The sequence below is a fragment of the Mercenaria mercenaria genome, chromosome 9 (genome assembly GCF_021730395.1).
Source record: "Mercenaria mercenaria strain notata chromosome 9, MADL_Memer_1, whole genome shotgun sequence".
NCBI classification, from domain to species: Eukaryota; Metazoa; Mollusca; class Bivalvia; order Venerida; family Veneridae; genus Mercenaria; species Mercenaria mercenaria.
In genome coordinates this window covers 85258049-85275473 of record NC_069369.1, presented here as the reverse complement: position 1 = coordinate 85275473, position 17425 = coordinate 85258049, and the positions used below count along the sequence as shown (strand labels likewise).

The 17425-nt window shown below is 34.4% G+C and overlaps 1 protein-coding gene across 1 annotated transcript; it reads right to left on the bottom strand.

Moving 5' to 3' along the window:
• Window positions 1–8323: 8323 nt before the first annotated feature.
• LOC128559358 (peroxidase-like) lies at window positions 8324–16394 on the bottom strand. Its single transcript, XM_053550687.1, has 7 exons — window positions 16245–16394; window positions 14216–14405; window positions 13705–13852; window positions 12644–12858; window positions 11349–11589; window positions 9758–9864; window positions 8324–8460 (listed from the first exon to the last, which is right to left on the bottom strand). The coding sequence occupies exons 2-7, from the start codon at window positions 14403–14405 to the stop codon at window positions 8324–8326; spliced, it is 1038 nt and encodes a 345-aa protein (XP_053406662.1). The 5' UTR covers window positions 16245–16394.
• Between the last annotated feature and the right edge of the window lie 1031 nt (window positions 16395–17425).

Genomic DNA, 17425 nt, shown 5'->3' with positions numbered 1-17425 from the left:
GCTATGATACAGTCTAGGTGGGAGAAATTAGATGTAGATTTTTTTTGCATCTGAACATAATGCAAAATTACCCGTGTTTTATTCAAGATTCTGGTGTTATAGGTCAGCAGGTGTTGATGCTATTACCTATGACTGGGGTCGTGTGTTTGGGTTGTATGTGCCACCCCTTATACTTGTAGCAAAAGTTCTTAAGAAAATGCAGAGTTGTAAAGCTCGAGATATTCTCATTGTCCCTGAATGGAAATCCGCCAGTTTTTTGGCCATTACTATGTACTTTTGATGGTAACTTTAGGAAGTTTGTTAGAGACTGGTTCTATTTATCTACTGACAAAAATTCCTGTATACCATGCAAAATGGTACAGGAATGTTTGGGAATGAAGACTTAAAATTCAATATGCTTGCTTTAAATATTAGCTTTAAAGAATAACAATTTTGTTATGAATTTTCACGTGCATTCTATGTCAAGTGTGTAATGTCAGGGAGGCGTGTGCCGTATTATAATGTACCGGTTACGGCGTAATGTTATTATGTGCGGGCATCTGTACGTAATATTATGTTATAAAATACACTTGTATGTAGTATTCAGTTATAATTGCTAGATTTATGTCATCACGTGTGTGACGTTCAGAGACGTATGTCATATTATAATGTGCCGATATCGGCGTAGTGTTACTATGTGCGGGCATCTGTACATAGGGTTATGTTAATAGAATATACTGTTGTGTATAGTATGCAGTTATAATTGCTAGATTTATGATGTCACGTGTGTGACGTTTAAAGGCGTATGCCATATTATAATGTGCCGGTATCGGCATGTTAGTTAGTATGTGCGGGTATCTGCGCATAGGAATTTAGAATGCATCTTTGGTTTTATGCATTCGTTAACTGTTAAAATGTTGATGTAACTTACAGGCAATTTTATTTAATTTTGTTTCCTTTTACCTCTATTTTTTCAGTGCTATGCTGAGAACATTGAAGAGCTACCTGACGTCTTGGTGGACAAGATCTCCTTGCTGCCGGATTTACTCACAGCGTCTCGGGCAGAGAACACGTGTGCAAGTTACAAACGTGGTTTCAAACGTTGGAGATGTTGGGCTCTGAGTAATGGACTTAACAGTAAGGATACCTTGCCTGCCAAGGCGTTTCATGTGGCATTGTATTTGGCTTCCTTAATTCAGTCGACAAATTCGCCTAGTTCTATTATTAACGCGGTTTATTGGTGCGTGACATTCCCTGTTTGATACTTGTCTGTTTTTTTTTTCGGCGACGCCGTCTAAATTCGTTTTCGTTTCTTATGCCACGTGACTTCAGTTTGCAAATCAAACTACTTGATAACGCATTATAGATAATTTATCAAAATGGAAGCTTTATGCAACACTCTATCTGATTGGACGAGAGTGTCAATTTCTTTCACTCTGTTGATTGTGCTACGCTGAGTGAAATGTAGACAAAGCGTTTATCCTAAACGACGCTGTTCACAGTTTTAAAGCTAACTTTGGCTCAGTATATTTAGCAAGAATATTGATAAATCTCAAAATGATAAGTAAGTTTAATAAATAAGATAAAAACCTGTTCAAATACCAACATATATCAAATTAAAGAAAGAGCTGAATAGGGTCTGCGTATCACATGAATAAGATTGTTATAAGAGTCTTTTATGTAGAGAAGTGCTTTTTAAAAGATTTTCCTTGTTACAATTGTCGTCTGTATATGAAAAGGTTTTTTGCTTTTGTGACTTATTCAGATTGCATATAAAAATGAGTACTTGTTTGCTTTGATATATTTGTTATAAATTAATAACTGATTTATTATATATGAATATTTTTCTTAAGTATGGTATGCAAATATTGAACTCAGTTGAAATCTGTTTCATTATATATATGCTATATAATGACTGAATCTCATTACACTGAAATGAAGGTACGCTGCATACAGTTTATCTATGTGATATGATTACGATCAAACTTTGCTTATGAAACAGAAATGTTGAAATAATTACAATTGTATGTTTTGCTTGACCTTCACATTTTTATGGGTGTGATGTCATTGTCCAAAGATTCATGAATGGCGAATATGCATTTGTTAAAGCGGGATCAGTTGGCCTATTTTAGAAATAAATAAAAATAATAAATAAAGAAATCCTTTAATTGGTTTTTTCTCATGTATTCTAATCAAACTTGATTTGTAGCATCTTTATTAGGCCCGCAGCCAACTTTGTTCAGCTGGGACATTTGACCCCATTTAGGGGCTGCTAGAGCTAAAACTAGAAATGCCTTTATACAGCGTCTCATGAACAGCTTGTGGATCTTTGTCATACTTGGTCTGGAGCATCATTATAAGGTCCTCTTCCAAATTTATTTATATAGGAACTTGGGCACTATTAGGGACCACTATAGCTAAAAGTAGATATGCCTTTCTTCGCATTAACCACTAAAATGTAATGGATTTTTATCAAACTCGATGTGTAACAATATCGTAAGGTATCCTGCTATTTTGTTACAAATGGGGATAGGGACCAATTTAGCTAAAAATATAAACACGTTTAATGACCTCTTCTCATGAACCGCTTCATGAATCTTCATCAAACTACTGCTGTAATTATTCGTCTAAGGATAAACGAAACAAAATTGCAACCTTAGAAACCTTTGCGAAAAATTAAAAGGGAACCATTTAAATTGTTAAAGTGCGGTGTTTAGTTTTGCAATTTGAAAAATGTTAGATGAAAGATGAATGTCAGATGAAAAATTCATAAACTTCTTTCCTTATTACAATTCGCCGACCATCATTTTTAAAGATATTTCTTGTTACAGTATAAAATGGTTTCATGAACTGTTTGATTTTTCTGCTCCGACTGATTCTAATTTGGTTAAAAATATTTTGGAAGCTGCAAAACGTAAACTTTCTAAGCCTGTGGTTAAAAAAGAGCCAGTTACTATAGAGTTGTTGACTAAGATTTATAAGACACTATTTGTGGAAGGTAACCTTAAGAATCAGAGGACGATTTGTGCTTGTTTAATATTCTTTTCTGGATTCTTAAAAAGTGAAGAACTGTTAAATTTACGTACATGTGACATTTTGTTTAATTCAGTTTATATGAGTGTATTTATTGAGTCAAGTAAGACTGACAAGTACCGGGATGGTGCATGGATTCTTATTGCGAGAACAGGAACTATTTTGTGCCCAGTTGTGAACTTAGAAGAATATTTTCTCTGGGCTGATATACAATGTGATTCTGATATCTTTATATTTTGTCATTCATCAGCAACTAAGGCTGGTTACAAAACCAGATCAGGTGAAAAGCATTTAGCATAAAGCAACCATAGGACTTTGTTCTTGGAAGCAATAAGACCACATGTTAATGATGTTAGTCGCTTTTGTCTACATTCCTTAAAATCCGGAGGTGCTACCTCTGCCGCTAATAGGGGTATTCCGGACAGGTTGTTTAAACGCCACGGTAGATGGCGCAGTGAGTCGGCCAAAGATGGCTATGTTAAGGATTCGGTGGATGAGCGCTTAAAAGTTTCACTGTCATTAGGTCTTTAAATGTTCAAGTTGAACAGATACGACACATTAGTTTCTGTTTAATTATGTTAGAATTATTACGCACTTTTTCAGCCCGTTCTTTTAGTTCAGTCGGTCTGTCGGTTCCCTACGGCTTATACCAAAAACACAAGTGTTTCTTGTTTTCTAGTTCTTATGTAAACTATCGGAGGGGTGGTCTATAAGGGAAATGAAATTTTCGTCGTTTGAAATGATGAATTAGACGAAAATGTATTTCCCTTTGTCCAGTAACTCCGATAGGCGTCGTTTTATTTTCTACACGAAGTTTTCATGCGTGTAAGAGTGAAAGGTTTACTCCATTCAGCCTTGGGAACAGAACACGATAGACGTTTATATTTTTTTGTAAGTCATTAAGGGCTGAAAGATGTGTTACCTTAAATATGAATTTGATACATTTGATATTAATGCTTTGTCGAAATTTCTTGATTATGTTGAGCATTGTAATGTATACATAATGATTTATGTTTATCTTGAAATAATGTTGGAAAAGTGTATGATATGTTGTGATGGAAAATTAAAACAGACGGCTTATACCAAAAACACAAGTGTTTCTTGTTTTCTAGTTCTTATGTAAACTATCGGAGGTGTGGTCTATAAGGGAATTGTACATTTTTGCGAGAACCTCACCTGACATGCTTATTTGTCAACTTCCCCGTTCGTTTGCGCCCAAGAGAATAGCTTCCGAGGAGCTTTAGAAAAGCTTAGAAGAAAAAATCCCGATCGAACGGACGTTTGCCGGAAGTAAAAAATTATATAATTCTTTTTTCTAATGTATTTTTTCTTCAGAGATTTTTTATTAAGATAAGATACTCTTTATTTAGCGTTGGTTATAACAAACATGTAAACATTAGGTAATACAAGCTATTTTCCGTCATAACATGATTAATCTATATTATCCTATTGATAATGTGATATTTGAAAAAGAAATTCTGAACATTTTATTTTTTCTAGTTTATTAATCAGTTTGTAAAGTTTATATGTCGAATTGCCACCTTGTTTTGATCACGTGATTAACATCTCCGACTATCGAAGCTTGGAAGAACTCTTCTCATTCCGGCAGATCTTCCAAACGGGCAAACGAACACGCTAGTTAAACAATAAATTCTTTTAATTGAACGAAATACGTTTTAATGTGATTCTATTCATATGCATATCTTTGAATACTGCGAACAAAGAATAGTAAATATATATCTATATATTTATTTCGTTAATAACTGAACCGTTTCCAACATTAGTAACAATAGTATTACACTATATTCTTTATTTTAAATGAGAAATTCTTTTCGTCTTAGCGGATTTCAAAACTTACTTGTGCGCAAGCGCACTGGGCCATTTTAGACTGGCTCACCGTAATTTGCGCTAGAAAGTAAAATCTAACGCCGTAAAATTAGTAGATTAGTCTAAATCCTCCTAGTTTGAAACCCAACACTATGGAGAGGTCTTGATAGACATCTCCAATAATGTAGCGTAAGAGTGTTTGACTGTCCTTTTGTCTTTCAAATTTATTACCTTAAACATTTTGTCTGATCCTACCGCTCACAACTATATCAGACTTAACTTTGCTCACAGTTCAGTTGCACAGAAAAACAAATCGAACAACTCCTGATTAACTACCTGGACATTTACCAAATTTGGTTTACGACATCTTACCAAAATTAGTTCAAAGTTTGCTCAAAACAAAACTATAAGTGCATTGAAATGCAGACCTTTGTACGACATTGCTTTTCATGTCCCGGTTGATAGCTGGTTGTGAGGCTACATTCTTAATTGGGCCTTTCACAGAAGCGCACAATTTGTTCGTTCCACTTTGAAGTCTCTTGAGATGAAACTCAAGACAGAAAAGAACATTTTAACACCTTAGTAACTTGTAACATGTTAGCGCCTCATGGTCATTTGGCCTTTCTTTTGGTATATTTGATAGATCATTTAAATAGTAGCCACTGTTGTCACTCATCACACTTTCAAACGCAACACAAGTATTTTACGTCTAGAATGAGGCCGGGTTCCCACATTAAAATGCATTAAGAATGTTAAATCCTTTTTGTATGTAGAAACTGTTTTTTCCGGCAACTAATTGGTAGTACCATATTTTTGGCAACATTCGATCCACAGAATCAGGTGTAATTATTTTTGTTTACTTGTATTGTAAAGAAAGTCTTTTAAATAAGTGTAAAGTTTTATATAATGAAAATGAAAGCGCCCACGAAAACTAATAGGGAGCTTAGCTCGACTTAATCTGTTTATGAAGGCAAACGAAATGTGCATTTCCTACCCAAGCTTGTGTCTCTGCAACCACTGAGGTACTGCTTTGAAGCCTTTCAAAAACGAATAATGATATAATTATCAATAAGACGCTATAAGAATAAAGTATTGTTTTTTTATTTTCATTTAAACAGATTATTAAGTAAGTTTAAAAATTCCTGTATAAAGAAACGGAATTTTAGCAGAATTTTATCGACATCTTACACATCTCTCTAAAGAACTCCGAAAACATCATTTTGAATTTCAAAAAATATCTGAAATATTTTTTTTGTGAATGGATTGAAATCAGACTTGCTGGACATCCTAGTTAGCATACAAGCAACATTTCCATATTTCCATGCTAAATTTTGTATGATTGCTAGAAAAGGTCTTATCGAAGTTGTGATTTTTCTTCGCTTTTGGTGAGATTTCACCAAGTGGATCGTTCTAGGTTTAACATGACCCTTAAGTTATTGGGACAGGGAGGTAGAAGGATATTGTAAAGGGTATTTGTGCCATTGTATGTAAATTAAATCTCCTTATTTTTTCCAAGGAATTTTGACACATTATTTCAGATAATAGGAGTGGAAAAAGAGAACCAATCAGATACGAGTGAACGTACGTGCAAGGCAAATGTGCCATAACTTTAATTGTTTAATTGTTAAATTGATTTTAATTTTAAGACTTATTTCTTTTTTTACAGAGCAACGCATTTTTGTTGGCTTAGTTATGGCACATTTTGGCAGAACTTTGTTTTTTTTAATTTTTCTTAATGCTACCTTGTTAGTTATTTGAATGGTGTATCTTTTATTCTAACGTACATGTTCTGATTGACTTTTTTAAATTCTACAATTTTCTTATTATTTATATTTAAAAAATATATTGTAATGAAAAGACTTATTGCTGATGTTTTACGATGATAAGCTCGGCTTTTTCTTCCCCTCGGCGAATAGAGGATTTCTTCGACCAATACCAGGTCCTTTATTATACCAGTTTATAAATTCGTCGACACATGAATGACCTTATTTCAATGTAAATGCAAATGATAATGATTTACTGCCCTACAACCTCATTTGTGACAATCAAAAGTCAATAAAATTAACCGGAAACAGTCATATATATTCGAAATTTATATGTTTATTGACACCGAACTGTTGTATTGACCAAGGCTGCTAGTTTATTACACTGCACTATATATTTCTGAATTAGAGTTAGACGCAATAAAGTTTAAATGATTTATGCAATGTCAAACTTTACTTCATTCTAGGGTATTAACCTTTATTGTTACATAATCTTACAATTTAACTATGTACGAATTTGTCTAATTAACTACACATGGGAACGTCGTTTCTATTTGCTATCCACTATATTCGAAACATGTACACATGTTCTACAATGGAATTAGTTCATTCCATGTAATGTGTAAATATTGAAACAAAAGTAGCCTTGATGAATTTTAAAACAACACTCACGGAAGGTTAGCCTCAAAACGGTAATGGTCAGTTGTTAGTGGTATTCCAAGCAGCAGACTTGACAAACTGCAACATGTCCAGAACGAGACAGTTTGCGTTATCATAAGATTGAGCGTACGCACGCATTGAATGCACTTTATTAAATAAACCTAAAAACAAGGACATATATCAAACAGGAAATGTCATGTTCCAAAAATAAAGCCTCCGCAAAACGAAACCCGCAGCACGCAAACGTGCACACTACAAACACACACAAATAAACACACACACATACACACACTCGCATACAAAGCAAACATACGAGGACAAAACGAACAAATAAAGGAACACAGTGGGGCACTGCCTTGGAATGGTCAGTGGCAAAAACAGCACTGGGGAGCTTAAACCTGTTTATGGTACGCACCCAACCGCACTCTTACCCCCACACCATGTTCCAAAGACACTTGACAGTGTAAATAAAAGTAATCCCCACCAGGTGAATCTATTATACACGTAATAGAAACAAAAAGGCAAGGCATGTAAAACACAAAAATGCTCCTGTATAAATATATATAAAGCAAACCTTAAGAACCAAAAACGTATGTACTCAATGCCTTTACAGAAGACAGAGCAACAAGAGAAACACCCTTGAGGGCCCGACTAAAACTAACCTTTAATCAGTATACTGTACACTCAATACGTGCGTACATCCAATAGTGGCGATCTAATGTTGGCGGTTATCACTAGAACGTCCTAAAACAATCATATTACATCGGTACTGAAGCAGTTTTATTGGTTAATAGTGAAATACAGTACTTTATTCTGACCCACATGTTTAATGCTCTACACCTCCCCTGCCTATAAAAGGTATGGTACAGTAAAAGTGCATAGACCTGTTAGTAACCAAAATTGGATGACAATCTCAACTTGTCATTTTACAGTACATTTGTGTGTATTTGTAATATTATGGTCTACTTCTCGTCCGTAATTAGATATGTTTTAAATTCAGTTTTTACCTTTTAAAGATTTACTTCGTTCAGCTCAGTTTTGCTGTGTGTATTTTTGTTGTTTTACTTTACATTAGTTACAATAAATCCCAACTTGCCATTTCGGAACGACCGGATTATGTTTGCATCTTCATCATTGTGTCCATAAAGGAACGAGGCATCGAGATACGAAGTCGCTTGGTTAAGCTGGTTTCGCCGACCTGAGAAGGAGTTAATGAGTCTTTAGAGGTCAATACTTTGAACTTAAATGTGTATGTGGACATTTAACTATTGTAAGAACAAGATATTTCTTAACAAAATACAATTAATATTTCTAGTTCCTGTGTATACATGTATGTATATCATAAATCGGTTCTTAAGCCTGCTTTGGTCTAATTCGTTGGATCCGTAATGAAATCTTTCTTGTTACCATGCCTTCTACAAAGGCATTGAGTACATGTCTATTTGGTTCGTTAGATTTTGTTGTTTATATACTCATATTGTGTTTTACACGTATTTTTGTCACAAAAGCTTTTGTGTGGGATTTACCTGGTAAATGTTACTTCCATTTAACTTTGGAACATGTCAGGCAGACAGAGATAGAGAGAGAGAGGGAGAGAGAGAGTTGTGCACTACTGATCAGGTTAAACTCATCAGTGATTATTTTGCCACAGACAGCATTCTAACCAGGCGCCCTTCTATGATTTTATTTCTTCCGCTTATCCCTGATGTACATATTTGTTTTAGTTTGTCTATTTATTTCTGTGTATATAAATCATATACTGTGAAATCATTAATATTCGTGGGGGACTAATTTTCGTGGATTTCGCGGTTGACTCAATCCACGAAATTTAATCCCAACGAACAAGTAAAACTCCCTTTCATTTTATATTCAAAAGTTGAAATCCACGAATTCATATCCCCACGAAATTTCTGTTTTGACCAAAAACACGAAATTTCATGTCCACGAAATTTAATGATTTTACAGTACATGTACAGATACATTGCATAGGGTATAGTTTGAATGCGTTTTTTTGAAATTTGAGAAATGCGCTACAATGTTTATTAAATACCTAAATACAATGACGAAGTAAAACAAAATGACATAACAAACAAATAAGGAACAGTAGGACACCGCCAAGGAACAGTCATTGGAAGAAAACACCACTTTTTAGTTTAAGCCAATTATTTCCCCACAAACCCTCATGTTTAATCCTTCTTATGTTCCAAAGAATCTGGATAGCAAGAATGACAAAAACAATTCAGACCAAAAGATCCCTGACTCACGGAATGGTAGGACAAGGTACGATATGTAATGCTCTGCTAACATTATATACAATAATAAATATCAATAAAATTCAGGATTTAGATTAATCTAAAATTTTAAAACCAAATGTAAATCAAGAATGACAAATTTAGTAAAATATCCCAACAGTGTTTGACAGCAGTATCGCAGTTTAGCGCTTAAATTTAGAACACATACTAGCTACTTGACTGCTTCTGTGTAACGTTAGTTACCTATGTCACAATTATCGCTATGTCCAGCGACAGACCGGACAAAGTTCATACACGATTCTTCAAATCTCGCATCATTAGGCTTTATATCAATCGGGAAACATTCAGATCTGAAAACAATCACATAAATAACATGTGTACATTTTGGTTTAGCGATTTGGCCCACCTTTTGTTAAAACGAATTCGACGTAGACAGAAAAGGTTGTTTATGTTAAAGTTCAGCAGAATATAAAACATGTTTGTTATTCTGCAAAACAATTGTCAAATAATTGAAATATGCCTTGCATTCCGGAACAAGCTGCATGAAGAAACCACACTTCTGAACAGTTTAACACCTTTAAAAGTTCTTAATTTTTAAAGAAATGTTACATATCCTATGCATTTGCAAAAATGTCACAGTCCTCAAATTTCATAAAACTAGGATCAAATAGGTTCAACATTTTTTTACAAATTTGTAAACTGTTTTTTTTTTATTTATTTATTTCCTTAAAAATGGCATTCTTTTTTCCAAGGGGGACAACTGTTTCATAATATTTTAAATTCCATTAGTATGGAATAGTGCGGAACATTGGTATCTTAGCAGTTAACCAGGCAGCAACACACAAGTTATTAGATATTTGATCAATACATGTAGAAATGAATACGACGGTATCTGATCAGTTATCCAGGCAGGGACGCTCAAGTTAATTTGATATTTTATCATTTCATGTAAATATGATTACAGTGGTGTCTGAATAGTTAAGAAGGCAGCCACACACCAGTTATTAGATATTTGATCATTACATGTAGAAATGATTACAATGGTGTCTGGGCAGTTAACAAGACAGCCACAAGCAAGTAAATAGATATTTGATCATTACATGCAGAAATGACTACAATGGTGTCTGGGCAGTTATCAAGACAGCCACATGCAAGTTTTTAGATATCTGATGATTGTATGTAGAAATGATTACAATGGTATCTGAGCCGTTTACCAGGCAGCCACACACAAGTTATTAGATATCTGATCATTGTATGTAGAAATGATTACAATGGTATCTGGGCCGTTTACCAGGCAGCCACACACAAGTTATTAGATATTTGATCATTGTATGTAGAAATGATTACAATGGTATATGAGCCGTTAACCAGGCAGCCACACACAAGTTATTAGATATTTGATCATTGTATGTAGAAATGATTACTATGGTATCTGAGCAGTTAACCAGGCAGCCACACACAAGTTATTTAGATATTTTATCATAGGTCGTAGAATTAGCTAAAATGGTACCTGGGCTGTTAACCTGGCTAATATCCACACATTATTAGATACCTTATAAATACCTTATAACTTATAACAATGGTATCTAAAGGTCAACCAGTCAATTGTTTTACGTTGTTTTACCAGGTATTATTACAAGAGTACAAGGTCAACTGATAGAACAAAGAGCATTAAACAGTTCTGCCATATGCGTGCCTTAAAACACAAGTAAAGACAATGAAATAATAGGTCAACAAGATTCAGTGTATCCGTGAATAACTACGGGATCCGTTAATACTAACGGTCTGGTAATAGAATTTTTATACTAAAATACATGCTTGCATCATAAATTACCGTTGCATAAGAAGTTTTTGAGGCAGGTTACAGCAGATTATTGTAGAATTGTTAGCTCCTCGTGCAATAGCTGTGTCTGTAACGTCATGGTCAATCATCTGTCCCCATTGCATCACATATAGGCTGAGATCTCTTTCATTCAGGGGACAGCAAGGGTCTTGGTGATGTACAACATTACTGACAGTCCTTGCACTAGGTAACATTCCGCCGGCAACACTTGTTTGACGTGGTAAACCTATATCTGGAGTAAATACAAATGAGCACAGCGTGTGATTTAACGAATGCATTTGAAGCTTTTTGTCATTTTTATTCTGCTGAAATACAGCGCGAGTTTTCTACATCATGCATAAAATTTATAGACCCATATGTTGTTATATTAAAAGGGACATACATTTGTATGGTACAAGTAACAGGTATGAAAATCTGTCTCAGAGCAGTCATTTCATCAACCTGAAGATATGTGAATAGCAAGCATTTCATTACACTGACGCCGACGAAATATTTATGACAATAGCTCTACTATTTGAAAAATTAAAAAAAGTCGGACTGAACTTTCACAGATATATGAACAAAACTTCCACCTAGATTCAGCATAATATTGTCTGTGTAAATTGTTTAGCATAATATTGTCTGTATAAATTGTTTAGCATAATATTGTCTGTGTAAATTGTTTATTGGAATTGACTGATTTTACACAGATTATAGTGTTATGCTTTAATTTAGTCAAAATATGGAATAAAAAAAATGTTTATTTTACATGTAAGATCAGAATATTTTTCACTAATAAACACAATATCTTACATTTTCACGAGAGGCCAAGCCACTCGTGAAAATATTGCATCTGGTATCTACTCGGGAAAGGTATTTCGAATTTATACTGAAATAAACAAATATCCTCTACATCTGACACTGGCATCATCAAACGTACAAGTTCCTTGATATAGATCTTTAAAAAGAGGTAGACTTGTTACCGTGACTTCGCTAAAAATACAGGAAATATCAATATGGCATTGATCTCAACACGCATTGTTTAAAATCAGCTCATCTATTAATTAATACTGGTTGGTTGTAGAGCTTTTTTTTAACTTTGATTATCTAGAGAAAATAATTCAGACACTGACATCACCACTGAGATGAACATCAGGAAATGGCTTTTTTTCATGTAAGACAGAGTGGCAATTAATAGTTTTGTTTTGTTGTATTTCTTTTTTTTTTTTTTTTTTTGTTTTAATTAATAGTTTTGACCTAGTTTTCTGAAAATGAATTATTTTCGACAGAAATTTGTTGTCACTTACCATCCATATATTTAGGTTTCAAAAAGCGCAGATGGGGTCTGTTAGAACGTCCCCAAAGAGGATTCTGAAGGTTATTGCATGATCCGTCAATAGTTCTATATTTAGCAGTGACGTCACAGATTGCGTCACGACGAATACAGAATGGTGAAATAAGTTCGTGCCAGATTTCCTGTACACCAGGACACTGGTACAATTCCTCAGGGCTAACACCGAGACTGGAAAAATGTTAATAAAAATTTGTTGTCATTTTTGTTTCCACTGTCGCAAGGTCAAGTAAACATTGTTCTTTATATGTTTTTATAATGTATGTCCCGTATTGTCCTCCGTAGTCGTAATCTTATCGTCTTTTGTAGTCTTGTTGTAGCCTTGTCTTATTGTATCATGTTTATGCATTATTCATCCAATAAACCTCAAATAAACCATATCCAATGGCCCAGTCTTTACTCGTAATACTTATTCATAATTCACTATCTATAATAACTAACCACATGGATAGGCCTCTCTTCAAATTTTGATTTACCAGCTTATTTTCACAATGAGTTCGCCTTACAGAAATTGATAACACAGGTAACAATAAAATAATTTGAGAAGCGCATATTTGTGTATTTCCAGGTAATTTAGAAGACTGCTTTTGATGTTTAAATCATTTATCTACAGTTCACCTTTCATTATTTTTGTTGTTCTATGCACTGGCAATTGGAATGAGAAATTGACTACGCAGGCCAGCGTCTTTGTCGTTGGCAATAAATTATTTAGAGCAGCGTACATTTGTGTATTTCCGGACCCATTTATCCCTGGTCCCGAGTCTCGAACTCATATGAGTAGAACCAAACCTATCAGCCAGATGTCCTTTTGCATTTGCGTCATTTCTTATGTAATTTTGTACAATCTTTCATAATCAGTTATACTGTCAACGTTAAACTGAGATAGATAAATAATTCATGACATAAACAAGCACGTTGTCGCTTGGCATTTAGCAAGACATTCGGAACATTTTATATTGTTAATTTAACAGATAAATTATATATGTGCGTATTTATACTTTCTATTTAAAGACCCACGTTTGAGTAATTTCCTTCGTTGCGTGCTGAACAATGAAACCACTGTCTACTTGCACAGATGCCGGCAAGTTGAGATGTGAGAAAGCGGCATAATGTTGATGGTACGTTTTCGGCGTGTATGGTACTGTGTTCATAGCCTCATCGTGACCTAGTAATAAATAAAATTATGGTGTATTTGGCGTACATTAATCATATATGTCTGCAATATGTTTATTAGAAGTTGTTGCATTACAGTAAAGCTATACATCACGTTTCTGAACAAAGACTCGTTGCTTACAAAACCTACCGACTGTAACTGACAATAACAAAATGCAATATGGTATAAATGAGGAAACGTCTACTCTTAAAAATTTTTATAATGTATGTGGAAGAAAAGAAGATATTTTTGATTAATTTGCGAAAACAGACATTGCCATTGTTTTATTGACTGTACCATTAGAACACGGTTATATATGTTAGACTTTTTTTGCTCTAACTATAATATTTTAAAAATATTGGTACAGAAACCTACCTATTTTACTAAAGAACTCATTCAGCTGTTTTTGGCGGGCGAGAGAATCTCTGGCATTAGTTATTGCCTGCATAATAATGGCTCTAATCTCCATCATGTTCTTTCCCGCACAGGATCTGCCCATCATTTGCGCATGTGCAAACCATGTCACCAGAGGACAGAAAAGCAACAGCAGTCGTATTACTAACATCTTCGAGAGAGAGAAAGAAAGAATTATATCAATCATTGTGGCATAAAACTGATGTTCTTGTCATTGTTCGGGGGTGTTTTAACAGGAGGATAAACGTGTTTTAAAAGAGTGATTCTCGTGCTCACGTGCTGTTAAAATACCTTTTATATATGCACATACATGGCAAAGCGTAAACGTATTATGGCTCAAAAACAGATAATTCAAAAAGGGAATCACATCAATGTGATAAAACAGCGCCTGCTTTCCCGTCGCTTCATGGTAATTTAATGACGTTTGGGGACAATATATTCATTTATTAGTTTTTACGTGTTTTATGCTAGAATAGCGTTAGCGCATGCTATAACATCTTCAGAATCCCTCGAGATACGTTGGTACCCTCGCCCTAATGGACTCGGACACCACTCAATCCCTCGGGATTCTGCAGATGATATAACACGAAAAAACATGAATTATCCCTACATTAAAGACCTCATGTGATTTATAGTCCATTTGTTATAGTTATAATATTTTGCATGTGAATATTTTATCAAAACAGTCATGTACTGATGCCATTGACAAATCCCTCTTTTTAGAAACATTTTTTATACTAAAGCAACCCCAATGTTCGAGCCCTTTAGGGTGGATATGGTACCACCTTAAAACATTTTTTTACACAGCGAAAAAGTATGTGATTAAAGTATGTGATTAAAGAAAATCTAAGCGAGCGTGTGAAGTCATTTTAAAATTTTACGATATTTTGTTCCCGTTCAGGGTAAGTTTTAATTCTTAAGGGTTATATATATATTCTACAGAAAAGTAGACTGTGTATTTTTTGAGAAATATTTCATGCACATTAACGATAGAATTGGAAAATAAAATTTAAAGGGACTGGCCTCCAGATCGTTCGATACAATTTTTTAAAAACTTTTTTCTAGATATCTGGAAACAACTGCTATATTTCTTAAGAATGCTTTGGAACTTAGTTACTGACAGACTATATGTTACGAAAAGACATGAGAATTTGTTGTTTTTACTACTTTTTACGATGAAAATCGAAAAGCGTTTGTAACGCTTTACTCGATGTAAACTGCCTCGATTATAAATATCTATATTTAACACACTTTATACACTAACTCGTCTATAGCGGTATTGGTAACGAAAACAGAAAACTTCTCTATTGCCGCGGCAGTCCGGGTTCGATTCTCGGCGCGGTCATCTTTTTTTTTTCTTGATTAGGCATTTTTAAAATAGTTTATAAACACAAACTCATATTATAATGTTCATAATATAAAACTTCTCTATTGCCGCGGCAGTCCGGGTTCGATTCCCGGCGCGGTCATCTTTTTTTCTTCATTAGGCATTTTTAAAATAGTTTATAAACAAAAACTCATATTATAATGTTCATAATATGACCAAGAAAGGTAATTTTAGCCAAAATCTGGAGGTCAGTGCCTTTAAATTGCCAGAGCATTTGCCAGTTTACTTGACATGTCATATCGTTTATGGTTTATTTGCATTTATGAGAAATGTTTAAAGCAAAATTAAGAATTAGGCTGTTTTCTTGTTATTCTGATTTTGGTTAGTTTTGTTAATAAGATTGTAAATATTGTTAATATTTAAGCATTTAATCCTACAAAGTTCTCAGACAATCAATGTATTCCAAGACTTTAAAAAAATGATTAGTACAGTGTTTTTTCATTGTTTTAATATCCTTTATACTTTAAATTGTACAGACTTTTTTTTTAAATGTTCGTTACTGACTAAATAGTTAAATGCTTTTAATTCAATTATCTATCCTAATTTTCATTGTTATTTCATGTAATTGTTTTTGCTTTAATTAGTCAACAAAACAATACTCACTGTTCTGACAGAAAGGTCAGCGTTATAAACAACGGTATTAGTCCGTAAACGAGTTTTTCTAGAATATCCTGTTAAATCTGCGTCAAACAAGTTTCCTTTATTACATTTATAAAGACGTAACGGGCCATAAATTTTATGAAAAGTGCAAATTACCTAAAATAAATGACATTTCTCCTTACGGAAGCGTTAACGTGCTTCTACTCACAAGAACACTTTGCTTTTTATAATTAAAATGTGTCGCATTGCACAAACATATAATTCATTCATCTAACAGAAAATGTGGAAACTCCACAGGTCGCTCAAAACTTCAAAAACATAAAAATGTGGCATGCTCGGTTGATTGAGCCTGTTCATGGACGGCAGTGGAATTGCATGCTACCGTCCACGCCCCCTAGCCCCGGGTTTAGCAGAACTCAACATTTACACTTGCTTCAAGTACAGAAAACAATTTTAGAGACATCCGGAGATGTATTCATACGGCGGTACACATGGAACCTTCAATGATAATTCCATGAAAAGCGGCGTATCTAGACCTTTTTCACTAGCATACTTTTTAAGAAAACAGATGGATTTGCTTCCTCATATGTAATTTTATAAGCATTCAGGATAACACCGTTTCAATAAATGAGAACTTAAAAATGAAAATGTGTAAAAATGCGATAATCGCGTAGGTACATAGGTATTTCTGCAAGAATTCCACTGTCTAGCAAATGACCAGTGTAACAAAATGATATGTCATGTGCAAAAAGCCTGCCGCCAGCCTAAATGTCGAGATTACACTTGGTTAGCTAAGGTTGTAGATTTTATAAACTACAGTGCATACAAGTTTTTTTGTGCCCAGGGCAGAATTTTGTAGTATATGGCCGAATTTCGAAATAACTCGGCAAAAATGATCACCATAACCACCTCTCGGTAAACTCTCAAATATGCCATATAGCTAATTCCACCTTAATATATACAGTGAGATAAGCTATGAAAATCAGACCTAATTCTTTTGGTGGCTGATATTTGGCCCACAAGAGAATTTACTTCCCCTCCCCACCCCCATCCTCCCCGAAAGAGCTACGCCTTGGGACGAGCTGTGGCAAAATAAACATCCAGTTTATGTGCACCCAACCTCACTCGTAATCCCTACCATAATCCAAAGTCACAGAACAGTTTTAACATTAGTTATCACCGTC

Excerpts from the sequence above, each read along its gene's own strand:
- LOC128559358 (XM_053550687.1), bottom strand. The coding sequence starts at position 14,405 with ATGTTAGTAATACGACTGCTGTTGCTTTTCTGTCCTCTGGTGACATGG. Across the intron at positions 12,859-13,704 it reads ACGAAGGAAATTACTCAAAC|TCTCGGTGTTAGCCCTGAGG; the intron begins GTGGGTCTTTAA and ends ACATTTTTCCAG. Across the intron at positions 8,461-9,757 it reads TAGCGATAATTGTGACATAG|GTCGGCGAAACCAGCTTAAC; the intron begins GTAACTAACGTT and ends ACTCCTTCTCAG.